This window comes from Tauraco erythrolophus, chromosome 6, assembly GCF_009769465.1.
Source record: "Tauraco erythrolophus isolate bTauEry1 chromosome 6, bTauEry1.pri, whole genome shotgun sequence".
Taxonomy (NCBI): Eukaryota; Metazoa; Chordata; class Aves; order Musophagiformes; family Musophagidae; genus Tauraco; species Tauraco erythrolophus.
The window spans coordinates 70,405,741-70,431,958 of NC_141470.1; the positions used below are offsets into that span (position 1 = coordinate 70,405,741).

Below are 26,218 nucleotides of genomic sequence, written 5' to 3' on the forward strand. Positions count from 1 at the left end.
GCAGGCCGGGCTGGGCCGCGCTGCGTGCGGCGCGGCGCGTAGCCGGCGGCGGCCGCGCCCCCGGTGAGGGGCGGTGCGCGGGGCCCGGCGCGGCTTCTTCAGCCGGCACTGGCTGTGTCGGCCCGACGAGATGGCGGCGGGCAGCGCGTTGCTGCGGGCGCTGGGGTTCGCTGCTCTGCTGCTGCCGGTGGTGCCCCGTGGGCCGCCCGGCGCGGCGGAGCGACGCTGCTTCTGCCAGGTGAGCTCTGCCGGGGGAACGGGGCAGGGCAGGCGGTGCGGACCCTCCCGTGAGCACCCCTGGGTGCAGGTGCTTCAGTGCCTCGACTCCTTTCCGAGCATCGGAGAGCCTGCTGAGAGTTGCCTAGAGGAAAGGGTGACTTCTGCCCGTTGAGCAGCCCTATACTCTCTTCCTCACCTTCTTAACTGTATGCTCTCCCTGCCCCTAGCAGGAAGGGTGAGTGTTTCAGCTAGGGGAGCAGTTCTTCCCTAACCACCCAGCTGCCTCTCGTTGGGTGTTTCAGTCATGTCTGGGAGCTGCTTCATCCCTTCTCCTGCATGTCTGCCTTGCTGTTCTTCCTACTCCTCTGTCCAGGAGAGTGTGGCTGCAGCATGGGTACCAGCACCTGCTACCCTACCCTACTTGCCATGCCCAGGGGTCTGCAGAGCTGCCCTGCTTGTTAAAGCTCTTCCAGGGTTTGTTCTCCTTGCTGATATGCCATGTGTGTTACTGTCTGGCCTGGTGGGCTTGGTGCACCTTCTGCTGATGTATAGTTAAGAGAGAACCAGGTGCAGTCAACCAAGAGATCAGACCAAGCAGCTGGATCTGGGGGAACGGTTGCTAATGCAGATTCCTTTTGACTTAGGTTTGCACGATGGAGGAATGAAGATGGTAGAATGTGTTCAGTGCTTGATTTTTGTTGCTTTTTTAAAAAGGAAGCTATTGTAGAGCCTGCTCTTGCTGTATGAAAATTCCAGTAGTTAAATGCAAGTCAGAAATTGAGACTGGAGAAAGAAGGTAAATGCAATTGTGCACTTGGCTTTCCTGTCTGCGCGGCTCTTGAGGCTTCAGTTTCAATGGAAATAGTAAACACAAACTGTGCTGTTATAGAATGGAAAAACACACATTTTGATTCTGTATCTATCTCTCTAGGGTTTTTGCTTGTACACCTCCTGCTTAACAGTGAAGTTTGTCTCCTAAGGACTGAAGTCTGAGACAGGAGCGTTGTATGGGATAAGCAGCCCTAACCAGTAAATGAACTGGCATTCTGGCATAGTAATGTCTGGCAGGGTTAGGAGGAACTGGCGTTGTACTTCCTACACTGTTAGTTTGTCACAGTGCACTTCTTGTTCATGGAGTAGTGTGTGCTTTGGTTTAGTCTTCAGTTTGAGTGTTCAGGTTCAAGATTTTTCCAGGCTTTATTGCCTTTGGGAAAGCATGTTGTGTAGGGCAGCATTTCTCAGCCTTACTGGCCACTTAACCTTTTAAAAACGTACCCGAGGGCTACCTGATCTTTTTGTAAAAAACAATCTGCTGATCATCTTGGGGAGAACTGGTCTGGTGGTTTTTACTTACCACCAAATGAAATATAGGGCAAGCCTTAAATGGCATGTTTTATGCTCCTTTGCTTATGCACCTGAAGCCCTGGGTATGGCTTTTGGTTTCCTCCTGCAAACGTCTCTTGCTGTCTCACAAGCCTGTCAGATTAAGAAGCCTTGATGTGGGGTGAATGGAAGAGCTTTGACTTCACTACATGCCTTTTTACAAGGGCTTGTAGTGATAGGACAAGGGGTGATGGCTTTAAACTGAAAGAGGAGAGGTTTAGATTGGATATAAGGAAGAAATTTTTCACTCAGAGGGTGATGAGGCACTGGCACAGGTTGCCCAGAGAAGCTGTGGCTGCCCCATCACTGGAGGTGTTCAAGGCCAGGCTGGATGAAGCTTTGGGCAACCTGGTGTAGTGGAGGGTGTCCCTGTCCATGGCAGGGGGGTTGGAACTTGGATGATCTTTGAGGTCCCTTCCAACCCAAACCATTCTGTGATTCTATGACTTGTCCATTGCTGCATGTTGGGACAGCTGACGAGGGCCGCTTTTGAGAATGCTCACTGTAGCAATGTTTCAAACGCTGAATTAAGCAGGCTGTAATTCTGGAATGGGTGTTGCGCTCTTGTCTGTCTGTATTACCAGGAGCAATGCCTCACCTGCGTTTTGTGACTGTTATTTTAACTCCTTGTTTACTTAGGTTACTAACCAGTCCTGAAACTTTTGTTGGAAGCATAGAATCGTAGAATGGTTTGGGTTGTAAGGGACCTCCAAGATCATCCAGTTCCAACCCCACTGCCATGGACAGGGACACCTTCCACTACACCAGGTTGCCCAAAGTCCTATCCAACCTGGCCTTGAACACTTCCAGGGATGGGGCAGCCACAGCTTCTCTGGGCAACCTGTGTCAGTGCCTCACCACCCTCTGAGTGAAAAATTTCTTCTTTGTATCCAATCTAAATCTCTCCTCTTTCAGTTTAAAGCCATTTCCCCTTGTCCTGTCATTACATGTTCTTGTCCAAAGCCCCCTCTCCAGCTTTCCTGTAGGCCCCCTTTAGGTACTGGAAGGCTGCTATAAGATCATCCCGGAGCCTTCTCTTCTCCAGGCTGAACAGCCTCAACTCTCTCAGCCTGTCTCCGTAGCAGAGGTGCTCCAGCCCTTGGATCATCTTCGTGGCCTCCTCTGGACCCGCTCCAGCAGCTCCATGTCCTTCTTGTGTTGGGGACTCCAGAGCTGAACACACTATTCCGGGTGGGGTCTCAAGACTCCAGGGCATCTGCCTGTTACTAAAACCACTGAAGTTTCACATACTGTTTCTGCTTTCCCATCTGTCTCGTTAGCACTGAATGACGCTTCAATATCAGAGTTCCCCTGAACTTTACAGACAGCTTGCCCCCCACCTGGATATTCTTGTTTGCATTAATGCTTTAGTCAGCTATGAATCAGTTCTCCGTATTCCTAGTAATTATTGCTTGTTCCCTGTTTACAGACTGATGTAGCTGCATTAAGCTGATGTGCTGCAGGTGTTTGGCAGACTGTGATTTTGATTAGGTTTCCGGTCTGGCAGAGGACTGATTCCCTTCAGGGGTGTTTCTGTGGCCAGTGTGCTGTCATTAGGGGTGAGCCTGGGCACTGAACGTTACCTTGTCATTACCTGAACAGACTTTCAAGCCACTCTTGTGTTCTCGTTGAATTGGTGTTCACCCAACAGCCTTCAGGGCTGGAATTCATACCTAGCACAGTTTCTGATCTCTGCAGGGTGGCTCAGGAGGTGGCTTCCCAGTGCAGAGCAGCTGCAGATCCTTTGCTAGCAGATGCTTGGAGGTGCCATCTGGCAGCACTTCAACCTCTGTGGTTTAACCCTGTTCTGAGGCTCCCGTGTGAGGTTTGCTTCTGTGTGATCTCTGGAAGCTGCAGTCCTTGTTTGCTGGGCAAAAAATGGGGAGAAAGCACCTGGGCTGGCATATACTGCTGCCAGGGCAGATGCTGGGCACGACTGTCCTCACCTGGCTGCTGGCTACTTGCTCCAAGTGCACTGGCAAGGACTAAAGGGAGACCAAGCTGGACTGAGTGCTGGCAGAGCCGCACATCACTTGTGCAGGGTGACTGCAAGGAAGCTTCTGCTGGGCCAGCGTGGAAAGCAGCGTTTGCTGTCAGCCTGGGACTGATGCAGCTGCCAGTCGAGTTGGTACAGTCTAAAAGCAACTCCGCAGCCACTGTGGTGATCCCTTCCCTGTGCCCTGTTGTAGCTGCAAGTGGGAGATGCAGAAAAGAGTTGGCCTTTCTTCCTGCCCAGTGTGGTGGCACGTATGTCTGGGATGGAGCCTGTAGCAAGAGAAAAAAGCCCTAAATCTACTGCTTAGGGGATGTTTCTGTGACACTGGAGGAAGCAGAAAGAGGTGGGGAGAGCAGACTGACAGGAGCCTGGGATGGAGGTAAAGGAAGATGGAGCGAAGGCCAAGCCCAAGGATCATGCAGAGTCCACGTGTGGTGGTGTTTCAGCCCGTGTTACGCACACGAGGTGGGTACCTCAGCATTAACAGATGAAGAGCAGCTCTTGCAGGTGGCCAAGCACCTTCCTCGGTGCTTACTCAGCAGCCTGTGCCGCGTCTGTCCCGGCGGCTCCGTCGCATCTCTTCCCACTGCACAAACCCAGCCCTGCCCGTCGGTCTGATACCAGGCTCTCACACCCTGGCTGGGTGGAGTGCCACCCATCGCTGCCGCTCAGATCAGTGATTCACAGATGCCAGCAAGCACACGGCACACGTTTGGGACTGGATCAGTTTATGTTTTCATCTTAAACTGCTCTAATTATTGCAGGCCGAAGATGTAGATAAATATTTTAGGGAGGTGGGGAAAAGTGTTTTAAGGCACCACCCATGGCAGGGCATGTTTGACACATGCTGTAGCTCAGCTGCAGGAATTGAAGCCCCACACAAGTGAGTCTCTGGCTGCTTGCAGGGCTGAAAGAAACGGGTTCTGAGGTGGCAGATGGTCATAGAGCAAGAGGGAACTTGTGGGGTGAAGACCATGCCCTGCCCAGTGGTCTGGTACTGTCACTTCCCTATGTCTTTAAGTGGGTCAGTGCTATTTGGCGTGGCATCACTGGGGCTTCCACGTTGGGCTCTGAGAAGACTTGGCTCTTGGTGCTGCCTGTTCTACCCCTTTGGCTGTGAACTGTGGTAGGTTGGGCACATACAGGTGTTGTCACCAGGCCTGGCTGAGATTTTTTTTCCTAAGCAGCCCGGTGGCTTAGGAGGCAGAGCAGGAGGGTAAGCAGGCCAGCAATACCTTATTAGCCATGTGCAGGCCAGAGAAACTGCCTATTTCTGGACAGTCTGACCGAAATCCTTGGAGGAAGGAGTTTTCCCTCTACCTTGAGCAGAGCTTGAGTTTCCCCAGCCCTTCCCTTTTGCCTGTGCTGCCCCACAGGGATGTTCTTGGTGGGATTGTGGCTGATCTTCCCACCAGTGCTTTTCTAAATCAAGCAGTGGATATTTGGAGATCTCCAAAGCATGACCCCCGTCTGCTCCAGAGTACTGTTGGGAGCATCTGCAGTGCTTTACCCTGGCTTATTTTCGGGATGATGTTTTGCCAGATTGGTTCTGGTTTGAATTGGTTGCTAGATGTAGCAAAGACAGGCCTGGTACAAATCATAGAATCACAGAATGGTTTGGGCTGGAAGGGACCTCAAAGATCATCCAGTTCCAACCCTCCTGCCATGGCCAGGGACACCTTCCACTACACCAGGTTGCTCAAAGCCTCATCCCACCTGGCCTTGAACACTTCCAGGGATGGGGCAGCCACAACTTCTCTGGGCAACCTATTCCAGTGCCTCACCACCCTCGGAGGGAAGAATTTCTTCCTTGTATCCAGTCTAAATCTCCCCTCTTTCAGTTTGAATCCATTGCCCCTTGTCCTATCACTACACGCCCTTGTAAAAAGCCCCTCCCCAGCTTTCCTGTAGGCCCCCTTTAGGTACCGGAAGGCTGCAGTGGTGTGTTGTTTCAGTTGAGGCCCTGCTGGATTCTCCAATGTTATCTCTTACAGGGATGTCACTCCCGTGGAATGACATGTTTGTCTAGCGTGGATACTGAGAGCAGCTGAAGATCGAACTCAAACCATTCTGTGATTCTAAGATTGCCCACAAATCCTTTTGCAGGCCACTTTCAGACCCAATCTACAAGCTGCCTGCCTCAAAGGATGCCAAGTTTCCAGGAAATAAACACTGTGGTTGGTTGGGTTTTTTGTGGTTTGTTTGTTGCTGGGTTTGTTGCTTTTTTTTTTAAATTTTGAAACAGCTTTAAATTGGGTAACTGGATTAGCAAATTGCGGCTGTTTTTTTTCAGGGGTGACTCAGGCTAGTGGAAAGCTTAATTGCTGTGCTGTTAATCTTCATTACCACACAAAATGGATGACAGAATACGGTACGTGTGTGAGGATGAGGCGGGTGGCTTCCATGCGTCCAGGAAAAGTAGAACTGGGTCTCTAAATAAGGTGTCTTGACAAAAACCACTTGCTGAAGTGGAGCAGGGCGTTCTGACGTGCTCTCATGGATTTCCTGTCACTCCCCCTTAGATCAGCGTGGCCAAGTCCAAAATATCAAAGCCCTTTCGAAAAAAAACTGTTTCCGAAATAACTCATTCCTGGTATGGAGCAGGCTGGATCTAGAGCCTGGATTCCTTCCCGCTCTGGCTAGGGTGGCAGGAAGAAACTTGCACTTGCCTTTAAGGTGCTCTGTGCTTAATCCACACTGGTTTTTTTCCGCCTTCCTTGTTTGGTGTGTGTGCTCTGAAGGCAAGAGCTCCAGTTCTGCCTACCTTCTCGGAAGGAGGGCAGGGAGCTTCGTTTCCACAGTAGTAATTATAATGGTTTTACGGAAGTTGATGTAGCTCTTACTAAATTATCCGAGAGCTCTCCAGAAATGCATCAAGGCAGGTGGCTCGTGTTTCTCACATGGCTCGTTCTTTTCCCTCCGTGCATAATAACAGATATTGCCCTAACTGTGAAGGCTGGAGTAGCACCTTTGCTTTGGAATCGGGCAGGCGTTTTCTTGAGGATTGCAGGGTTTTATTCCCTTTTCCTGGGTCTGATTGCCGAGATGCCTCCGACTTTGGTCATCTGCTGCCTTCCCTGTTTGCTGTTTGTTTGCTGTCCCACAGTGTTCAGCAGCCCTTGGGCTGGCCGAGTGCTTGTAAGTAAGAAAAGGGGGAGCCCCTTAAAAATGATCACGTACCTTATTGGGTCTTGTGCATCCCACATCTGCCTGTTTGTTCCTGGCCTTTCCCAGGAGCTTTTATGCCAGCACTCGGCAGTGCTGTCTGTCACACTTTGCAGGAGCTGCCCGTGCCGATGTTTCCAGACTTATTCTGTGTGTCTCTGCTTCCGGCTTTCTTGTGCACAGAGAGAATCTGGCAGAAATTTGGCATAACCCCCTAGAACACTAGCGTGGGGTATATCCTTCCTATGCTGTCTGCTTCCAGGCTTTTGTAGGCTTTCTGGGACAGAAGTGGCGAGAGGGTTTCTTATCACAAACTGTGACAAACATCCTATTCTTTCTTCGTAAATCAACAATATTGATTTGCAACAACTCCCTGATCTTAAAACTCTGGATTTATCTGATCCTGGGGAATGGTAGCTTGCCACGTGTTGTATCGCTACATCAGCATCCAGGGAAAAAAATCCCTGGTGTGCTGTTGAGAATGAATGAGTGGTAATACTTGACTTTGGCCGGGGTGATTTCCCCAACTACTCGTCAGGGGTGTGGGGGAAGGAAAGCTGCTTCTGCGTCTGCAGCTTTGTCATCCAGACGGTAATCTACGTGTCAGAAAGCCATAGCTGAGTTTGTGCTACGTTTTTTTTTTTTATTATTATTGTTATTTTTTCTTCAGGGCTTGCACACAGCTCGTTGAGCTGTTCAGGATGATGCAAGAAGTATTGGCTTTCTACATCAGATTTAGAACAAATGTTTTCTTGCCAAATGTGTCTCTGAGGCAAGGAGGGAGACTTGCAGTTGCTGTGGTTCTGATTAAATCCGACAAGTGGCTGCAGCGCACTAGGTGAACAACAAGGACTTTCTCCGAGTCCTGTCGTCTTGGGTGGCATTATTGCTGCCTGACTGCTCCCTGATGCAAACACCAGCTCTCACCCCTGTGCCATCCTGTCCAGAGTGACATTCTGAACCAGTAGCCTGAGCTGGCAGTGCATGTGGTGCTCAGCTGTTACAGCAGTCGATACCCAGTGTCTTGCTGGATTTGGCCCCGACAGAAACATCTGTGATCTGTGTGAGTGTCTCTGGTGTGTGGACAAGGGCTGTGTGGTTTTTGTGTGTGTGACAGTCTAGTTGAATGTATCTGTCACATCTGCCTTTTAAAGAGATGGAAGTGTCCGTCTGATGCCTGTTACAGAGTCACAGAAAGTGAGGGATTGGAAGGGACCTCAAAGGATCATCTAGTCCAATCCCCCTGCGAGAGCAGGACCACCTAGATCAGATCACACAAGAACGTGTCCAGGAGGGTTTGGAACATCTCCAGAGAAGGAGACTCCACAACCTCTCTGGGCAGCCTGTTCCAGTGTTCTGGTGCCCTTACTGGAAAGAAGTTCTTCCTCATGTTTAAGTGGAACCTCCTGTGTTCCAGCTTATCTCCATTTCCCCTTGTCCTATGATTGGATGCCGGTGAGAAGAGCCTGGCTCCATCCTCATGACAGTCACCCTTTACATATTTATAAACATGAATGAGGTCGCCCCTCAGCCTCCTCTTCTCCAAGCTAAAGAGACCCAGCTCCCTCAGCCTTTCCTCAAAAGGGAGATGCTCCACTCCCTTCATCATCTTTGTGGTCCTGTTACTCCGACATCAGTGAACTTTAATATATCAATATATTTTTAATATATTAAATATATTGGTTATAAATTACGTCAATTTAATATATCAATGTGTGTTAGAGGAAAAGTGTTCCCAACCAAAAGTGCCTGTCCCCAAGCAGCAGGTACAGGACACATCCTAAAGGATGCATCGAAAGAAACTCTCTGCCAACTCAGCAGAGCTGGATTTAATGTTGTTTAATTCTGATTGAACTTAACTAGTTGATTCACTGGTAAAAGGAAAGAAAATTGTGAATTGTTTTATTGTCTGCAGTGTTAAAAAGTGCTGGCTAAGTTGTTCATATTTGGTTGTTCTGTGTTTTTTTTCCTTTTTTTATCCAATAGGTTACTGGTCATTTAGATGACTGCACCTGTGATGTAGAAACCATTGATGCCTTCAACAACTACAAACTTTTTCCTAGACTGAATGAACTTCTGGAAAGTGACTATTTTAGATACTACAAGGTAATTTTCTCATACAAGAATTGTTTTTATTTTTGCCCTTTTTTTAATCTCCCTTGAAGTTATTGCTGATCTTTTTAAAATCAGATACCTACGTTTTAATTCTGATCTCTTAAGAATGCAGTCTGTATTATCAGGAGAATCTTAATGTGGTACAACATGCCTGTAAGATGCATGATTTTAAAGATATTTTCTTATTCATTTTTCCCTCTTAAGCAGTAAACCAATGAAATTACTTATTTTGTTGAGCTAGGGCTCAGAAATGTCAATGGCAGGGGATCCACATGGCATAATGAGAGTATTCTTAGTGTCTCCCTGTCAACATGGAAAGCCAGGTTTTGTTACCAAACGATCAAGTGAATTGGTTGCTGTTGCTGCCAGACAGTCGTTGTGAAATGGATTCTGCTCCCATTCAGTGATAGTGTGTGTGTGTGTGTGTGACTCAGTGTGGGGTTTGCTTGGGTTACGGGGCAGTGTTTGACTTGCTGTGTACAGGTACTGGACAGTGGCTGTTGCCTGATTGTTCTGCAGGCAAAAATAAGTATTCACTCTTCTGTAAGAACAGTTGAAAAAGTTTCCAACTTCACTGCTCTTCAAGTTAGAGCAGGTTCACATATAATATCACTGGAGTAGAGCTGCCTTTCCATGCTCCCCCTCTCCACCAAACCCCCAAAATCTTGTTAAGTGTTAATTGTTTAAGAAGAATGATACTTGATAGCAACTCACAGAGAAGCAAGACTAGGATTTGCTAAAAAAGTTAACGTCCTTCCTCTTGCTGTGTTGGGATTTGTAACAGAAGTAGTAAGATTGGTCTGAATGAAGCATGAATGGAGGTGTCTGTGTGTGAAAGCACCAGAAGAAACAGCGAAGCAAGGATTAAAAGACTAACTTGTGCTGATAACAAGGACATGAGGGATAGCAATCAGTCTGGTAAACACCAAGGAATTATTTGTTCCCATCGAGCGCAGAAGGCTTGTACACTGACAAATCACAGAATCAGAGAATGGTTTGGGTTGGCAAGGACCTCAAAGATCATCTAGTTCCAACCCCCCTGCCACGGGCAGTGACACCCTCCACTACACCAGGTTGCCCAAAGCCTCATCCAGCCTGGCCTTGAACACTTCCAGGGATGGGGCAGCCACAGCTTCTCTAGGCAACCTGTTCCAGTGCCTCACCACACTCTGAGTGAAAAATTTCTTCCTTAGATATCATCTAAATCTCCCCTCTTTCAGTTTAAATTCATCACCCCTTGTCCTATCACTACATGCCCTTGTAAAAAGTCCCTCTCCAGCTTTCCAGAACACAGATGGCTTTACAGCAGAAAACCTGTGCTCTGGGCACAGGAGGATGGCAGCAAGGCTCCAGCACATCCTTTTCCTCCTCCTCTAATGGGCAGGCAGACCGTAGTCCGAAAATGCCCAAAGTAAGGAAATGAAATCAATGGGGAGCAAACTTCTAAGATTTGTGGAGAACAAAGTGAGCAATATCCCAAGGCCAAAGATTGCCCTGTAGTGACTGTTGGCTCCTAAAGGGTACAAACCAGCTGGCTAAAGCCTGGGTTGTCGTCGCTCAACAGGAGCCTCAGGATGGGATTAGGAATCGGTGGCCTGTGTGTCATGTCCTCTGTTGTATCACAAGCAGTCGTGGCCAGGCTTCGCGGGCACACACCTCTCATATAGTAGTAGTAGTGATGGGACAAGGGGCAGTGGCTTTAAACTGAAAGAGGGCAGATTTAGATTGGATATAAGGAAGAAATTCTTCACTCAGAGGGTGATGAGGCACTGGAACAGGTTGCCCAGAGAAGTTGTGGCTGCCCCATCCCTGGAAGTGTTCAAGGCCAGGTTGGATGAGGCTTTGAGCAACCTGATGTAGTGAAAGGTGTCCCTGCCCATGGCAGGGGGGTTGGAACTAGATGATCTTTCAAGTCCCCTTCCAACCCAAACCACTCTGTGATTCTATGGCTCTATATGAGAGACAACTGAATGCGTGTGATCAGCTTTGTTTGAGATGAACAGCGCCATCTGTTTCCGCTTTCACTGCGCTCAACCTCGTGCCAAGTTCTGTTATTTGAAGTCTTGCACTAAGGTGCTGAAGATGCGTGTTGGTGAACTGGTGTGGAAGGTTGGCTTGGCTGTGTGAAGGAAACTTAATAGGATCATGTGTTGTTTGTAGGTTAACCTAAAGAAACCTTGTCCTTTTTGGAATGACAACAGCCACTGTGGAATAAGAGACTGTGCCGTAAAGCCCTGCCCATCTGTAAGTACCAAATCCATTTTTTCACCTCTTTTCTGTGTTTGGCTTTTGCAGACTGAGAGGAGGAAGCAGGCAAACGAGTTACTCTTCTGGTTTTTGTAGCTGTGGCAACACTGCAGAGCTCTCTTAGATGCCTTAGTACTGGTGTCCATGAGAAAGGCCAACATGCTAAATTCTGAAAGTTTAAAGAAAGACTAGGTTTTTAATAGCTGAGCCTCTGTGAATGGCCAAAAACTTGTCCTGGTCCCTCTTATTTTTTGTATTAGCGTATTTTTGGTATTTGGGCAAGTCTGCTGTTGTTACAAGAAGTGCCTCTTGTGTTAATTGCCAGGATATTCACCCTGTTGGCCCAGAGCTACACCATGATTTGCAGTTTTGGCTGACGAATTTGATGAGGCCCTTTCCAGCCCTCTCTCTGTGTGAAATGGCTCCTTCCGAGTCCTCCGTTTCCCAGTACAAAAGCAAACACTCCTGGACAAAAGGGTTTTGTTCACTGAGCTAAAAGAAAACATCTTGACTGCAGGTGTCTCCTGGAAGGAAGGGATTGAGAAAGTGGGTGAATCAGAACTTGGTTGCTGGGTTGATAGAGGTGGTGAAAATGCCACCCAGCCTGTCTCACGCTCCCATTCCTGGGTCTCCAGAGCAGTTTGTGTGGTAACGCTGCGCAGGGGTGCGATGAGTACTTGCAGTGAGAGAGGCCTCCTCACCCTACCTGCTTGCATTTTTCCAGTTTATTTTGGTCTGTGGTTGGAAATATGCTGCAGTGGAGCAGGTGTCTGTCCCCCTCACCTGGTAGCTCCGTGGTAACCTGATGTAGCGAGCTGCTCCAAGCTGATACAACACCTGAGACAGTCGCTTGGGCATCGCTTGTTACATAAGTTCTGATATGTGTGTTAAATCCATTTGTCTTCTCAGCATCTGCCTTACCCCTCAGACAAGTGTCCTTTGCTTCCCTGGTCTTCAGTAAGTGCCTATTACGAACCCAAAATGGAATGATGATGGTTTTTTTTCCCTTCAAAATAACCCTAAACTTTGTTTAAATGCTTTTTTTCCCTAAAAAGGATGTTTTTGGTAATGAGTGTGACCAACGTGAAGGAGTAATGTTACAATTACGTTATTAGTAGCTAGAAGTTGTTCTTAAAATAAGAACTGTGTCACTGCTGGTTTTAATTATTGTGATTCGGGTCCATTTCATCCTGAAAGCAATGAAAATAACTTACTCATTGCTTAATTTTTCTCTCCCTGTTCTGCTTGCCGTCGTAGTGTTTGCTCCTGCAGTGTAGGAGTGGTTTTATTGCCTTTCTGCTGATGGAGGGAATGGAAGTTGAGAAGAATTTAGGGCCCAGTTGTCTTGTGTGTACTACTGGAGTGGTGTGGGGCTGCCAAGCCTGGCGTGACATGACGGAGTGGTAAAAGGGAAGTTTTTGAATGATGTGTATCAGGGGTTGGTAGATGCAGTGTCTGAGGAGGTGCCTGGGCTCCTGCAGGGAACACGGGCATCACCGGGGCACAGGATGCCAGGCATGAGCTGACCAGAGGCAATTCCAGCTCCTCTGAAGCTTATATATTGGCTTCCCCAGCCTCGTGCTTGGGTAAGCAAAACATAACCTGATGTAGCACTGGTGGAAGGCTGCTTGCTGACCTTTTGAGAAGAGGAGCCTTGCGAAAAATCAACCACCAAGAAGATGGCTTAAGCTTAGCCTGCGGAGGAGCCAGACGTTGGGTGTGTTGTAAGCTGAGCTGGGTGCTTTGATTCCTTCTAACTCCTAGAAACTGCAGTAACCTCCCTAATCTTTCTCGGAGACGAGGCTGAAAGAAATGTCTCATCAGCCCCACGTGTAGCACAGGCTCAATTTTGTCTTGCAGGACGATGTCCCCGACGGAATCAGGTCTGGGAGTTACAAGGTGGGTGTGCCTGCTTGCACAAAGTGACACTGCTTGTAAGGCCAGGCTTGTGCCACCACAGCTGATAACAGCTGCCTTAATCAGACAGGCAGTATTTGTTAGGATCACTTTGTGGGTAAATTCTTATCTTCTTCAAGTGCTTGGCGTGCTGTAGAGCCTTCGAGGTGGCTGTCCTGAAGTCAGGTGTTCCCCTCCACTGACTTAGAGCAGTTGGGGAGACTTCTCCAAGAGCAGCTATCGTCAGGCACAGAAGGCTCCTCTGGCAGTGCCAGGGGCTGCTGTGGGTCCCTGCAACAGCCATCGCTATTGCATAAGCCTCTGAATATCTGCAGACATCCTGTGGAAATACAGGGTGGGATGAATCATGAAAATGTTTCTGATGCTTCAACTGGTTAGTGCTTTAGAGGCAGAACTGCAACAACAGAAAAACCGCTTTGTAAACCTCCTCTCTCCCCACCCCTTTGCTCCTTAACCCAGTATTCAGAAGAAGCCAATAACCTTGCTGAAGAATGTGAAGAAGCCAAGAGACTTGGAGCTGTTGATGGCTCTTTGAGGTTTGATTTTCTTTTTTTTTTCCACAATCTTTACTTGTCTTGAAGGGAACTCAGTGTCAGTGCTCCTTCCTGATAGTCTTTTTCCACTTTCTTTGCAGTAAGGAAACCCAGCAGGCAGTGCTCCAGTGGACACAGCACGATGACTCTTCAGACAGCTTCTGCGAGGCTGATGGTATAGGAACCTATTGGATCTAACGAGTCTTAGGATGGAATTCTAAGCACCTCTGCAGAACTTTCAGGCCAATATGTAATATTTCAGCAAGCCTGGAGCATATTTAGCATTTCTTCTCTTTTCCACCTCCCCAGCCCTCAGTATTTTGAAAATACAATGCAAATATTTCTGACAAAGCTTCGTTGCTGGTCAGGGTCTTGCCGTGTTTAGCAAGTTAGCAGCTTGGACAGAGCATGCTCAGAATTTGCTTTGCCATCAGTGGCTTTGAGCTCTGGTAGCTCCAAAGGCCAGAGAGCTGTGCCCTGCTGCCACGGGTCGCTGTGCAGCAAATACTACGCACCTGCCTCTCTGGAGAGGGATGAGCTGGTCTCTCTGCTGGGAAGACTGTTCAGTGTGCAAAGGGGGGGCTGGATCAGCCTTGGAAGATGCCATTTTCCTTCAGAAGCTTTTCCCACTGACCCAGCACTCTGCTTCGCAGATATCTATTCTCCTGACGCAGAGTATGTGGATTTACTCCTGAATCCTGAACGCTATACCGGCTACAAAGGACCAGATGCCTGGAAAATTTGGAACAGTATTTACGAAGAAAACTGCTTCAAGTAGGTGCTTTGGGAGACGGGTTCCACAAGCTTGCAGGTGCTGAATTTTGCAGAGGGGCTGCATGTGCTTTAACCACTTCGTTAATCCCCATTCTCCTGTCATTAGAATCACAGAATGGTTTGGGTTGGAAGGGACCTCAAAGATCATCTAGTTCCAACCCCCCTGCCATGGGCAGGGACACCCTCCACTACACCAGGTTGCCCAAAGCCTCATCCAACCTGGCCTTGAACACTTCCAGGGATGAGAATTGCTGCAGTGTGGGCTGTCAGAGGAGGGGACAAGTCGTGTGGCTGCCCCGGGAGCCCTCCACGGTAGCCTGGCAGGGGGTGTGCAACTTTGGTGTGGTCGTGGGCACATGGTCCTGTCCCCCCTGGGCCTTGCAGAGCTCTCTCCCCAGTCTGTGTGCCAGTTTGAACTCTGCTGGGGGTACTGCATGGCACTGGTGGGCATCGGTCTGTTGTCTTGCCTGCTGTGATCTCCAGCGATTTCCTCCCCGTTCGTGCTAGTGTATCATGTTGCACCAAGGCCATGGGATAATCTGAGAATGGTTTGAGTTAGAAAGGACCTTAAGGATCATCCATTTCCAGCCCCCCTGCCACAGGCAGGGACACCCTCCACTACACCAGGTTGCTCAAAGCCTCATCCAGCCTAGCACCTGTGTAGACACTTGAGTTTCCCTAGCTGTTTTTTCCTAAAGAAACAAGAAGGAAACAAAAAAAGAGAAAGCCACCTTTTGCTCTGTCCTTTTCCTGTCTAAGCACAGCTTTAGCACAGAAGGGGTTCTTAGATCTCCTTAGGCTGCAGAGAAGTAACTATTTCTGCTGTGCTGTGTTTCTGTGCATCAAGGAGACAGTCACTTATTTACATATCTTATTTAAATGATTTTTTTTTTTTTCCTCTTAGGCCTCAGAATGTAAAAAGACCTTTGGCATCTGGTAGAGGTGAGTCATTTATTTATCTCACTAAGTGGTTTAGTAGTGTACTGATCCTAGCTTCAGGAACAGTAAATGCTCTCTGAGCTACTTCTGCTTCATGTGAAATGTGTTGTAGCTCGTGATCAAGTGTAGAATTTTATGGCTAATGCAAGGACACCTGGCAGTGTGGCTTTCTAGCTTCCAGGATGGAGAAAGGAAGTTTGATCCTCTGGTTCTGGAGGAATAGTGAGCTTTGGAGGGACTGGGAGAAGGGCTGAACCCGGAGCTCTTCCTGGGTCCCTGGTTTCCGTGCTTGGCAATGCCAAACCATCTGTGATGGATTGAAATGAGGATCCTCTGAGGAAACCATCCAGTAAAAGAAACTCTGCCCTAGAGGCTAAGGCTAAACATGTAAATGAAAGTAGGAAAGGGTTTTTTGAAAGCTTCGTGCCCAAGGCTGCTAAGAGACCCCGTGTCTCCCGATGCCCCATCCTGCCCAGACACCTTGAACAACATCCATCTCACTCCACCTTTGTTCGACCCGAACACTGCACTAGCAGTACCCTCTGGGGCGGTCTCTTGATTTTTCCCTGAACTGTGTCAGTGCTTTTCCCCCTCCTTTGACCCTTGTGCAAATGAGCAGCACTGGTGCAGGAGACGTACCATGTCCTTTGAAACAGCAGTGCTTTGCTGGACCACCTCTGTTTAGGGCAAGATGTGAAGGAAATAACAGCGGTACCTTGAGGGGAGAGGGAAGGACGGCTGTTTTGCAGATGAGGAAGCAGGAGGGCATGGAAAACAGAGCATTTGACCTGATACCTGTGAGAGTTGTTGTAAGTGGCTGATAAACCGCAGGAAGCAGGGATGGGGTCCTTGAGTATCCTGTCGGAGGTCGTACAGGAGATCTCTGGCAGAGGTAGACACCCGTGTGCCCTGTTTTCTGCTCTCTGCTTCAGCTGTGTGGTGGCTTTACTTCCTCTGCAAATATCGATCCCTTCTGCATTAGGTTGTTCAGGAGCATTACTCGTCTGATGTTCTCACTGCTGCAGTTGGAGATGATGTTTTCTCTGTTCAAAACATTTCTAAACCTCCCTGGAGAGGCTCGCTCTCCTGTCGGAGCAGATTAACAGAGAAATCTTAATGCTTGTGCTTTGGAGTTTTTAATTTTGGTCATGTGTAATTTTTATCTTCTCTTTTCTCTCCCTCCACCACATGCTTTTTTTTTTCATCTTTCATCAGGGGATGATGGAGGTGAGTGGCACTCTGTTTGTTTTTACTGATAAGAGAAACAAATGTAGTGTTTTTATCGTGCTGTCACGAGCTGTACCATTAGGTAATGCACCTGGCTAGCAAAATCTGAATTTATCTTGAAATTCTGCTGTGTTCAGGACCCTCTGAAGAAATCCCTCTGAGCTCTCTGTCCCTGAGGCCAGCCCAGCTTTGTATAGAGGCCTTTAAAAGTACCAGCAGGTTGTTTTTAAGAGTGCAAGTCCTGTTTGAAGGTAGTCACTGAAGTGTCATAAGCCTTCAGGAACAGGACTTGCATTGTGGGTTTTTTCAGTGCTTGTTACCGCTGAGAAAGCAGCTCTCAGGCTGGAGCTTTGAGAAGACTCGTAGTCCCAACAGCCTCTGACAGCTGGTAGGAGCCCAGCTCCCTTAGGCCCTGCAGGACTCGTATCTGGAAAGGGCCGTGCCCTGGAGCTGTTTCCCCTCTGCAGCACCAGGCCTGGCACATCTTTGTCTCCAAATTACCTCCCAGTCATTTTATGTTCTCCAGGTTACTTTCAGGCATGTAGCAAGGGTAGTGTGAAACGCTGACGTGTATGATTGTACACACTTGGTTGCACTATGTGGGGTTGGTTTGCTTGTTTTTTATAAAAATGCCCCTCTCCCTGCCCTGGCCGGCAGGAAAAAGCAACCTTTTAATGTTGTTTCCCCCTACACTGTGCTGGTCTGCAGCACTTCTGTCCCCCTGCCCCAGCCCTTGCCGAGATGGTTGGGAGGAAAACTATTTTCTTGCTCTTCTAACGCTCCTTTCCCGGCTTCTGCAAACTGGAGTGGGCAGAGGCCCTCTGGGGGATGACCTTAAAGGTGGGTTCAGGGCATCGGGCTTGGGTAGCACCCTCCCATGCCGCAGAGGGGAGGGTACTGCCCCGTCTCATTCATGTGTCGTCCTGTGGTGCTCTGAAAGGTGTGGCCAAAGAAGTAACCTAAAGCACGACACAGTGATTTAAAGCCCTCCTGCTGCTGTAAGGCATCTCCAACTGATGTGCTTGTTCTCCTTTTGTTTGCAGGGCGAACGTTTTACAAGTGGCTCAAAGGTAAATCCTTTTCCTACACTTGGTTGAGGGGATTGAATGTACCCTCAGTAAATTTGCGGACGACACCAAGCTGGGAGGCTGTGTCGATCTGCTCGAGGGTAGGGAGGCTCTTCAGAGGGATTTGAACAGACTGGATCACTGGGCTGAGGCCAATGGCATGAGCTTTAATAAGGCCAAGTGCAGAGTCCTTCACTTGGGGTATAAAAACCCCAAGCATCGCTATAGGCTCGGGGAAGAGTGGCTGGAGAGCTGCCTGGCGGAGAAGGGCCTGGGGGTGTTGGTTGACTACCGGCTTGATATGAGCCAGCAGTGTGCCCAGGTGGCCAAAAAGGCCAATGGGATACTGGCGTGTATCAAGAATAGTGTGACCAGCAGGAGCAGGGAAGTGATCCTGCCCCTGTACTCGGCACTGGTGAGGCCGCACCTGGAATATTGTGCCCAGTTTTGGGCCCCTTGCTTTAAGAGAGATATTGAGCTCCTGGAGCGAGTCCAAAGAAGGGCGACTAAACTGGTCAAGGGGCTGGAAAATAAAACTTATGGGGAGCGGCTGAGGGAGTTGGGGCTGTTTAGCCTGGAGAAGAGGAGGCTGAGGGGAGACCTGATTACGGCCTATAAATACTTGAGAAAAGATGGTGGGGAGTTAGGGGAAGGGCTCTTTACATTAGTGATGGGTGATAGAACAAGAGGAAATGGGTATAAGCTTAGTCAGGGGAGATTCAGGTTGGATGTTAGGAAGTATTTCTTCTCTGAAAGGGTTGTCAGCCACTGGAATAAGCTGCCCAGGGAGGTGGTTGAGTCCTCATCCCTGGATGTGTTTAAGAATAGGGTGGATGAGCTACTTGAGGATATGGTTTAATGGGGATTAGGGATGGTTGGACTCGATGATCTCTAAGGTCTTTTCCAACCTAGAAATCTATGAATCTATGAAATCTATGGTTGCGCTTCCTAGGATGAACGCAATGTGGCCAGGGAGTGGGTGGGAGTTACTGGCCACACTCAGGGGGGATTAGATTTCTGTCTGACAGCCAGGAGAGGAAAATTCAATGTTTGCTTTCAGTATCTTCAAGTGCCTGTTTCTTTTCAGGTGTCTGTGTAGAGAAACGAGCTTTCTACAAACTCATTTCTGGTCTCCATGCAAGTATCAACATCCATCTGAGCGCCAGGTACCTCTTACAAGGTAAATGCTGCTCTCTGCCTCGGCTCTCCTGCATCCATCTGGAGTTGACACTTCTGTGGCTCTGCCAAACGTTAGCTGGTGCCCGTTCCAGCAGGGTTCAGGCCACTTCTGCGCTCTTCTCTGCCCGCCCCCAGCACACAGGTTGTGTAACAGGGTCAGGAGTGCATAGAATCATAGAATCATGGAATGGTTTGGGTTGGAAGGGACCTCAAAGATCATCTAGTTCCAGCCCCCCTGCCATGGGCAGGGAAACCCTCCACTACACCAGGTTGCCACATGCCTTCAGGTCTGAAAATGGCTGGGCAGTGCTCTGTGCTGAGACATCCAGCAGGCAGTCCTTCTCTCTTTCCTCCAAGGTTATTTTGAAGTGGGTCTCTAACTGCACATTGAGGCTGACCCTTCCTAGCCTGTCTTTATGACAGTAACCTCGCCTAGCCTGTGCAATGCTTGGCTGGGCTTTCCCAAGACCCTGGATCCATCTCCATATGCCACTTCCATCTCCCTTGCGTGCCTTTGTCTGTAAGTTGCTATCTGAAGAATCTGCATTTCAAGCCTGGGGCTGAAAACCTGGGGTGATGTGGAAATGGGGTTTGTGTGTCTCACTGTGGCACACCACTCGTGCGGTGCAGGACGCAGGTTCTCACTGCCTGCCCCAAGGATTCAGCCGTGGTAGTTCAGAGTGGGACCTGTGGACCAAGCCTGCTGCCCTTATTCTTCCAAAAATCGAGTGCAGATGGAGAGACAGCTGTGGAATTTGGATAAGTAATTTAGATTTAACTAATTATATTTAAGTCTGTACAGCCCACGTAGGCCTCACCTCGATGTGAGTTAGACCACGTCAGAGTTGGGAGATTGATGCTCCTCTTGTTATTCCAAGGCAAGCGATGAGTTGGGACTGTGGAGAGGATTAGGAAAACAAGGCTGGATACAGCCAGCCAAGTAAGCGCCTTTGGCTGGCTTGTGTGGGAAGGGGTGGCTTCTGCTGGTGACAGGCTACGGAAGATGAGCTCTGCTCCGAGGTGTTCCTCACCTCAGCTTGGCTCCGTGCAGGGATTCCCATCTGCGGGTGCCATGATTGTCGAGTAGAGAGCCCACCTCGGGTCGGAGCTGGGAAGGAGCCCTTTCCTGCTGGGCTGCTTATCCATTGGTGATTTTGAAGAGAAAGGTTCTCTTTTTTTTTTTTTTCATTTTTCCACATCAGCTTGATGTGACTATGTTGTATCTTCCACTACATACTTTACAGAAATATTCTTTGTGAAACCTGTGGCCTGGATAATGGAGAGTCGAGGCCAGTCTCCTCTGATCCTTGGCTGCTTTTGTTCTCTTGCATTTCCACAATAGATGGAATTCTCTTAAGATGCCCTTGTTCATTAGGGAGACTCCCGACCTCTGGCCCTGCACCGCTTCCCAGGGCAGCGTGACCAGGAGGCCGGCACAGTCTGCCTCTGCAGACGCTCAGACCAAAGCAGAGACCTTTTCTGAGTTCTGCAGTAAGTTGGTGGCTTTTGTGGGCAGGAGTGAAGGAATTGAGGAACCTTCACGGCCTGTCTGATTCTTCCATCCAGGCCTCTTCACTTGCAGACTTGCGCTATCACCAGCTTCCACGGAACTGCTCTCAGAATCAGCTGGTCTGATGAGAAACTCTTCAGCTGATTTAAAATGGGCAACCTCTGCTTTCTGGTTTGGCTTGTGAGCCTGGACCATGTTCTAAATCAAGTGACACAGCTCTGCAGGAATTCTGTGTTCCTTGGGGTTTGAGTTTGGTTAAAACAGGCCTCTCTGGAGCAACTGCTGGTTACTGAAAGGGCTGTGACTGTTGGAAAGTTTGGATCTCCCTGGTTGGAGTTACATTTTGCCTCTGGCCTGGGACGGTGGGAGGAGGTGACCATCCACCTCATGTCATTTGTTTCTTTTTTGTTCTCTCAGATACATGGTCAGAGAAGAAATGGGGCCCCAATGTTACTGAGTTCCAGCAGAGATTTGATGAGGTCATCACCAGAGGAGAAGGTCCCAGAAGACTCAAGAACCTCTATTTTCTCTACCTGATAGAGCTGCGGGCCTTATCCAAAGTGCTGCCATTCTTTGAGCGCCCAGGTTTCCAGCTGTACACGGGGAATAAAAGTCACGATGCGGAAATGAGGAACCAATTGCTGGAAATTCTCCATCTGGCCAAGTAATTATGTTTGGTACCCAGGGAGAATGGCACTTTCAACGCTGGCATCTCTGAGCGCGCTTAACCTTTCGCTTAAAGCTCCCAGACAGGCAGGTTCGGGGCTTGTTCTTGTAGTGGGACGGTGTGACTTGTGCAGCAGGGCAGCGCTGCTGGGAGCATGTCGGTATCCGTGTTCAAATTGCAAACCAGGGTCATTAAGCCCATGGTTTAACAGTCTGGGCTGCCTTTCTGATTTAGCAGAATTGAGTTGGAATTGGAGCTGCTGGAGCAGGTCCAGAGGAGGCCACAAAGATGATCTGAGGGCTGGAGCACCTCTGCTATGGAGACAGGCTGAGAGAGTTGGGGCTGTTCAGCCTGCAGAAGAGAAGGCTCCGGGGTGATCTTGTAGCAGCCTTCCAGTACCTAAAGGGTGCCTACAGGAAAGCTGGAAAGGGGCTTTGGACAAGGGCGTGTAGTGATAGGACAAGGGGCAATGGATTTAAACTGAAAGAGGGCAGATTTAGATTGGATATAAGGAAGAAATTCTTCACTCTGAGGGTGGTGAGGCACTGGAACAGGTTGCCCAGAGAAGCTGTGGCCGCCCCATCCCTGAAAGTGTTCAAGGCCAGGTTGGATGAGGCTTTGGGCAACCTGGTGTAGTGGAAGGTGTCCCTGCCCATGGCAGGGGGGTTGGAACTAGATGATCTTTGAGGTCTCTTCCAACCCAAACCATTCCATGATTCCATGAACTCTGTATCAGCCCTGAAATTGGCTACCTGTTTGCCTCATCTGTGCAATACCAGTCCTGGCTTCGTGTTTTTGACTAGAAAAAACACATCCTAAACATGTTGGTAACAGAGGTTTGGGCTGTTGGACGGAGTTTGGAGTAGAAGGAAGGGAAGATACCGGAACCAGATGGAACCGAGTGTCTCCTGACGTGATCTGTGTTTGAATTTCTCTTTACACTCCCGTGCTTTCAGTGCTTACATCTGGGAGAAATGGACCACAGCTGCCTCAAAACTGTCGAGCAATCGCTGAAAGTGTCTCCGAGGTGAGATGCAAGCTAAAAGTTAAAGTCTCCACAGTGTCTAAGAAACAAGCAGCTTGACTTATAATCCACCTCGAGATGTCCAAAGTCTAACACCTGGTTTGATTTACACTCCTAACTGGATACTCCTGTGGATCTGCACTTCAGCTGTACAAACTGTGGAGAGATAAAACTCTTCTCGTTCTGTTTCAGGTCTTTCCCACTGCATTTCGATGAAAACTCCTTCTTCGCAGGGAATAAAAAGGAAGCCGCGAAACTGAAGGTAACTGGCCAGCCCTTCCCTTTGGAGCACCAGGTACCTAAAGGTGCCAGGGTATACTGGAAAATACTAAAGGGTATTTCCAGATGTGTGTTTGGGATAATATTAGATCTGAAAGGGGCACCAGTATGCGCAAGGTACTGGGTCAGGTGTTTCCAGCTCATGTTGCTTTCGGAATGGTTTGGATCCTTGTGGGTGACTCCAGACTGTAGGGTGTGCCTGAAGGAGAAGGTGGGGGGAGGGGGGGTTGCTGCTGAGGACCCCGCTTCAGGAGGCATTTCCCTAATTCAGTCCCACTGCATTTAGCCTGAAGTCTAGGATTAATACACTGTTGGATTTGGATTAATACACAGAAGAAATGCTCATTAGTGCGTAACCACGATCGACTCGGATGTCTCTTCCCCTAGGAGGAATTTAGGCTGCACTTCAAGAATATTTCGAAGATAATGGACTGTGTTGGCTGCTTCAAATGTCGCCTGTGGGGGAAGTTGCAGGTAAGCTCTGTCAGCAGCTGGGGACATGTCTGGAAGCACCTCGTGTGATGGGACTCTGGTGTGCAGAGGTGGTTCTTGGACACCGGTCAGCTCCTAGGTACGGATTTGGGCTGCTCAAGTGCTTACCTGGCCCAGTCAGCAGGAAGCACTGTGCTGGTTCCAGTTAAACTGGAACCTTTTAACTGCCTTGGCAGTTAAAAACTGGGGTTCACCTGCTACAGCTGCTCCCCGGGAGAGGGGGTGCAGAGCCTCTGGTGTAAGATTGGGGTTTTGGCGAGATCTGTGCCGAATTTCACACGTGGTCAAACCCAGACAGGAGGCTTTCCCTGGGCAGCGTCCTGGCTCTGTTCTGCTCCCTTCTCTGAGCTGTGTGAGGAAATCCAAGTCTTGCTCTTGTGGAGATGGTGTCAGCAGGAATCCCTGCAAAGATGGACGAGGGGAGGGAAGTTAAACTTGGGAGTCGGGCCTGGGATGTCTCCCTGCCATTAAACGATCGTGTTTGCCGTGCGCAGACGCAGGGCTTGGGGACGGCGCTGAAGATCCTCTTTTCCGAAAACCTGATAGAAAAGATGCCTGAGAGCGGCCCTTCCTACGGATTCCAGCTGACACGACAAGAAATCGTTGCCTTATTTAATGCTTTTGGAAGGTCAGTTTGAGACTTTTTTCCTCTATTTTCCACAAGCTGCTGGGTTACGTCTGTTTAAATTTAAACAGTCAGATATCAGCAATATTGGTGGTAACTCCTGCGCTGAGCGTACTGCCTCAAAGCAGCTTTGAAATGGCAGGTGATGATAATGGGGAGTGCAACACTTGGAACAATTTAAACCAAATTCTTTATGCTCTTACAGAAATGTAAGGAATTCAAGGAAGCATTTGGACTAAAATACAAAGAATTCGGTGACTTTTAAGAAACTGTGTGACTGTCCTTGGAGAACGTTGTCCCCAGCCAAGGGTTGCTGTTCTGTGCTCACTTTGGAGCTCTCCTACAAACTTCTCACTTCCACCAGTGCATCTTCACATCTGGTTGCAGTGGTTGCATTTAGCAGGAATCCATCAGTCATAGAATGGTTTGGGTTGGAAGGGATCTTATTTAGTTCCAACCCCCCTGCCATTGGCAGGGACACCCTCCACTACACCAGGTTGCCCAAAGCCCCATCCAACCTGGCCTTGAACACTTCCAGGGATGGGGCAGCCACAACTTCTCTGGGCAACCTGTTCCAGTGCCTCACCATCCTCAGAGTGAATAAGTTCTTCCTTAGATCCCAAGAAATCTGCCCTCTTTCAGTTTAAAGCCATTTCCTCTTGTCCTGTCACTACACACCCTTGCCCAAAGCCCCTCTCCAGCTTTCTTATAGCCCGTTTAGGTACTGGAAGGCTGCTGGAAGGTCTCCCCGGAGCCTTCTCTTCTCCAGGCTGAACAGCCCCAACTCTCTCAGCCTGGAGGCAGTCCCGCCCTCGTGAGGAGCTGGATGAGGAGGTTTTGGCAGTAAAGGCGGGTAACGAGGCCTTTAGGAGGGAGAGGAGATCACGAGATGCTCTGGTGATACATTATGACTTTGGGGTGTTGGCAGACCTGGAGTTTCTGGCAAACAGGTTTTTCCAAAGGATTCTCCAGGCAATGTTGCTGCCAGTGCTCAAGCTCAGGGGTCGTGCTGTGGCTCACCTCGCACCTGGTGACAGTGCCACCTGCAATGGGGAGACCCTAACGTGCATCAAGTTTGGAAAAGTCCAGAGCACTCTTGGGCTGGGATGCCATGTGCTCCCCTCTGGAGCACAGCTGCTGCCTTCCCCCTTAGGCCTGAGGAGCCACGCTTCCTTCTGCCTTTCTCTTGCCTTTGGAAGCAGCACGTGGAGACTTCCGGACCCACTGGTCATCTGTTTGCAGAGGAAGACGAGGGCTGGCAGGGGAAGACGCTTTTTCTGTCTTCCCTTTCCCCCTCTGTGGCCCAGCTAAAGCTCCACCCTGGAAGTCTTCTGCTGTGGGAGAAGACTGGGGCCAGGGAGCTCTTTCTCAGACTCCAGCCTCGTGTCCTGCCCACCTGACTTGGCAGAGCTCCATCTCGTGCTGCTTGTTCACAAGGGATTTGGTTATTTGGAACCGCCACAGAAGGGAAGTTTGGCCTGGCTGGGAAGGACAGGACTCTCCTTTATGGAAGAAGCACTCACGGGCTGTATCCCGAGTCTGATGTGGCATCTTTTTCCCTGCCCATGGCAGGGGGGTTGGAACTGGATGATCTTTGAGGTCCCTTCCCACCCAAACCATTCTGGGATTCCATTCTCACTGGTGCTCCAGGGGCAAAATGCATTCAGCAAGAAAAAGGAGGTAGGATGCTTAAAAAAAAAAACAACCGAACAAAAAAACCCTTCAGAAGAAACAAGGTTATATTGCAAGGAGACTCTGCGCCCTGCCTGCACAGCTGGTAGTATTATGGTCTGTTTCTTGACCTCTAGTAAATGGGTTTGTCTGATCACTGTTACATCCTGTTCCTCGGCGTTTGCTTTAAAAAGACTCTGCAAAATTAGTGAAGGGCCTGATTGTAACCAGAGCCTAATTGAGCTGAAATTCCAAAGTCTCTCTTCCCAAGAGCTCCTTGAAGCCTCACACCACAGCAGTCCCTTTCTCTTGAATTTTGAATAAGGTGTGATGCATATGCTGCTCTAACACTTCCCTTTTGCTTTCCTTGCACGCAGGATTTCAACAAGCGTTAGAGAACTGGAAAACTTCAGGAACATCTTACGAAATATGCGGTGAATTCTTTGGAGAAGGAGAGATGGGAAGTTTTACTGCTTGGCTGTTCCAGGTTCTCTAAAAATGGACAGATGCCGTCATTCCCTCACACTCCCAGCCACTCCACAGTGAAGACCACTTGCTGGACCTCCTGTTCTTAGTTGATTGTAACCTGCTGATGACAAATATTTTGTCCAAGAACAACAAAAAAAAAAGCTACTTTTTTGTATAAAAGTGGGGACTATATGTAAATTTTATTTTATATATTGAGAGATGATTCTAAGTAACTTCTTGAAATACTGCTGTTCTATTTTGATGGATCAGATCAATTTCTTTGCCTTCAGGGCAAGGCAGGGCAAGGACTGTGCTACTGAATAAATTTGGGGAAAATTCCTTGTCTGCTCCATGATTCCAACCAGCCCCTCACCTACACACACCTTCTGCTGTGTGGAGGGGATTGAAGGAGCCTCCTGTGCTTCAGAGCTGCCCTACAATGGTGCCTTCCTCTTCCTGGCAAACCTTCCTTGTGCCAAGGGGCTGTTCCTGATGGTCTCAGTGGCGCTGTCCCTGCTGTGCCGTGATTATTTCCTTGTTGAAGGCAGAGGGAGATGACCCAAGTACCACCACGCTGGAGGAACTCTGCTACTCACTGTTTACGCCAGCCTTGTGCCTCCAGCTTGGCTAGAACGTTGTAGGAGCAGGAGTGCTTGTTCCCTGCTGCCCCTGAGGAGTGGGAGGGCACCTTTTACCAGGTGGTGCTGGGTTTTGGTTTCTT

The 26,218-nt window shown here is 49.0% G+C and overlaps 1 protein-coding gene across 1 annotated transcript; it reads left to right on the forward strand.

The window, feature by feature from the left end:
* Positions 1 to 130: 130 nt before the first annotated feature.
* On the forward strand, positions 131 to 25,739 carry ERO1A (endoplasmic reticulum oxidoreductase 1 alpha). Its single transcript, XM_009987633.2, has 16 exons — positions 131 to 238; positions 8,750 to 8,869; positions 11,039 to 11,122; positions 12,986 to 13,024; positions 13,502 to 13,578; positions 13,677 to 13,750; positions 14,229 to 14,349; positions 15,254 to 15,291; positions 16,504 to 16,515; positions 17,559 to 17,585; positions 18,670 to 18,762; positions 20,689 to 20,935; positions 22,155 to 22,224; positions 22,629 to 22,715; positions 23,228 to 23,361; positions 25,407 to 25,739. Exons 1-16 carry the CDS (start codon positions 131 to 133, stop codon positions 25,465 to 25,467), a joined length of 1,392 nt encoding a protein of 463 aa, XP_009985935.2. The 3' UTR covers positions 25,468 to 25,739.
* The last annotated feature ends 479 nt before the right edge of the window (positions 25,740 to 26,218 follow it).

What these genes read in the sequence shown, in the direction of transcription:
- ERO1A (XM_009987633.2), top strand. Translation starts at nt 131, where the DNA reads ATGGCGGCGGGCAGCGCGTTGCTGCGGGCGCTGGGGTTCGCTGCTCTG. An exon ending in GCTGTTGATGGCTCTTTGAG is followed by an intron (nt 13,579 to 13,676) that starts GTTTGATTTTCT and finishes CTTTCTTTGCAG; the next exon opens with TAAGGAAACCCAGCAGGCAG. An exon ending in TTATTTAATGCTTTTGGAAG is followed by an intron (nt 23,362 to 25,406) that starts GTCAGTTTGAGA and finishes CCTTGCACGCAG; the next exon opens with GATTTCAACAAGCGTTAGAG.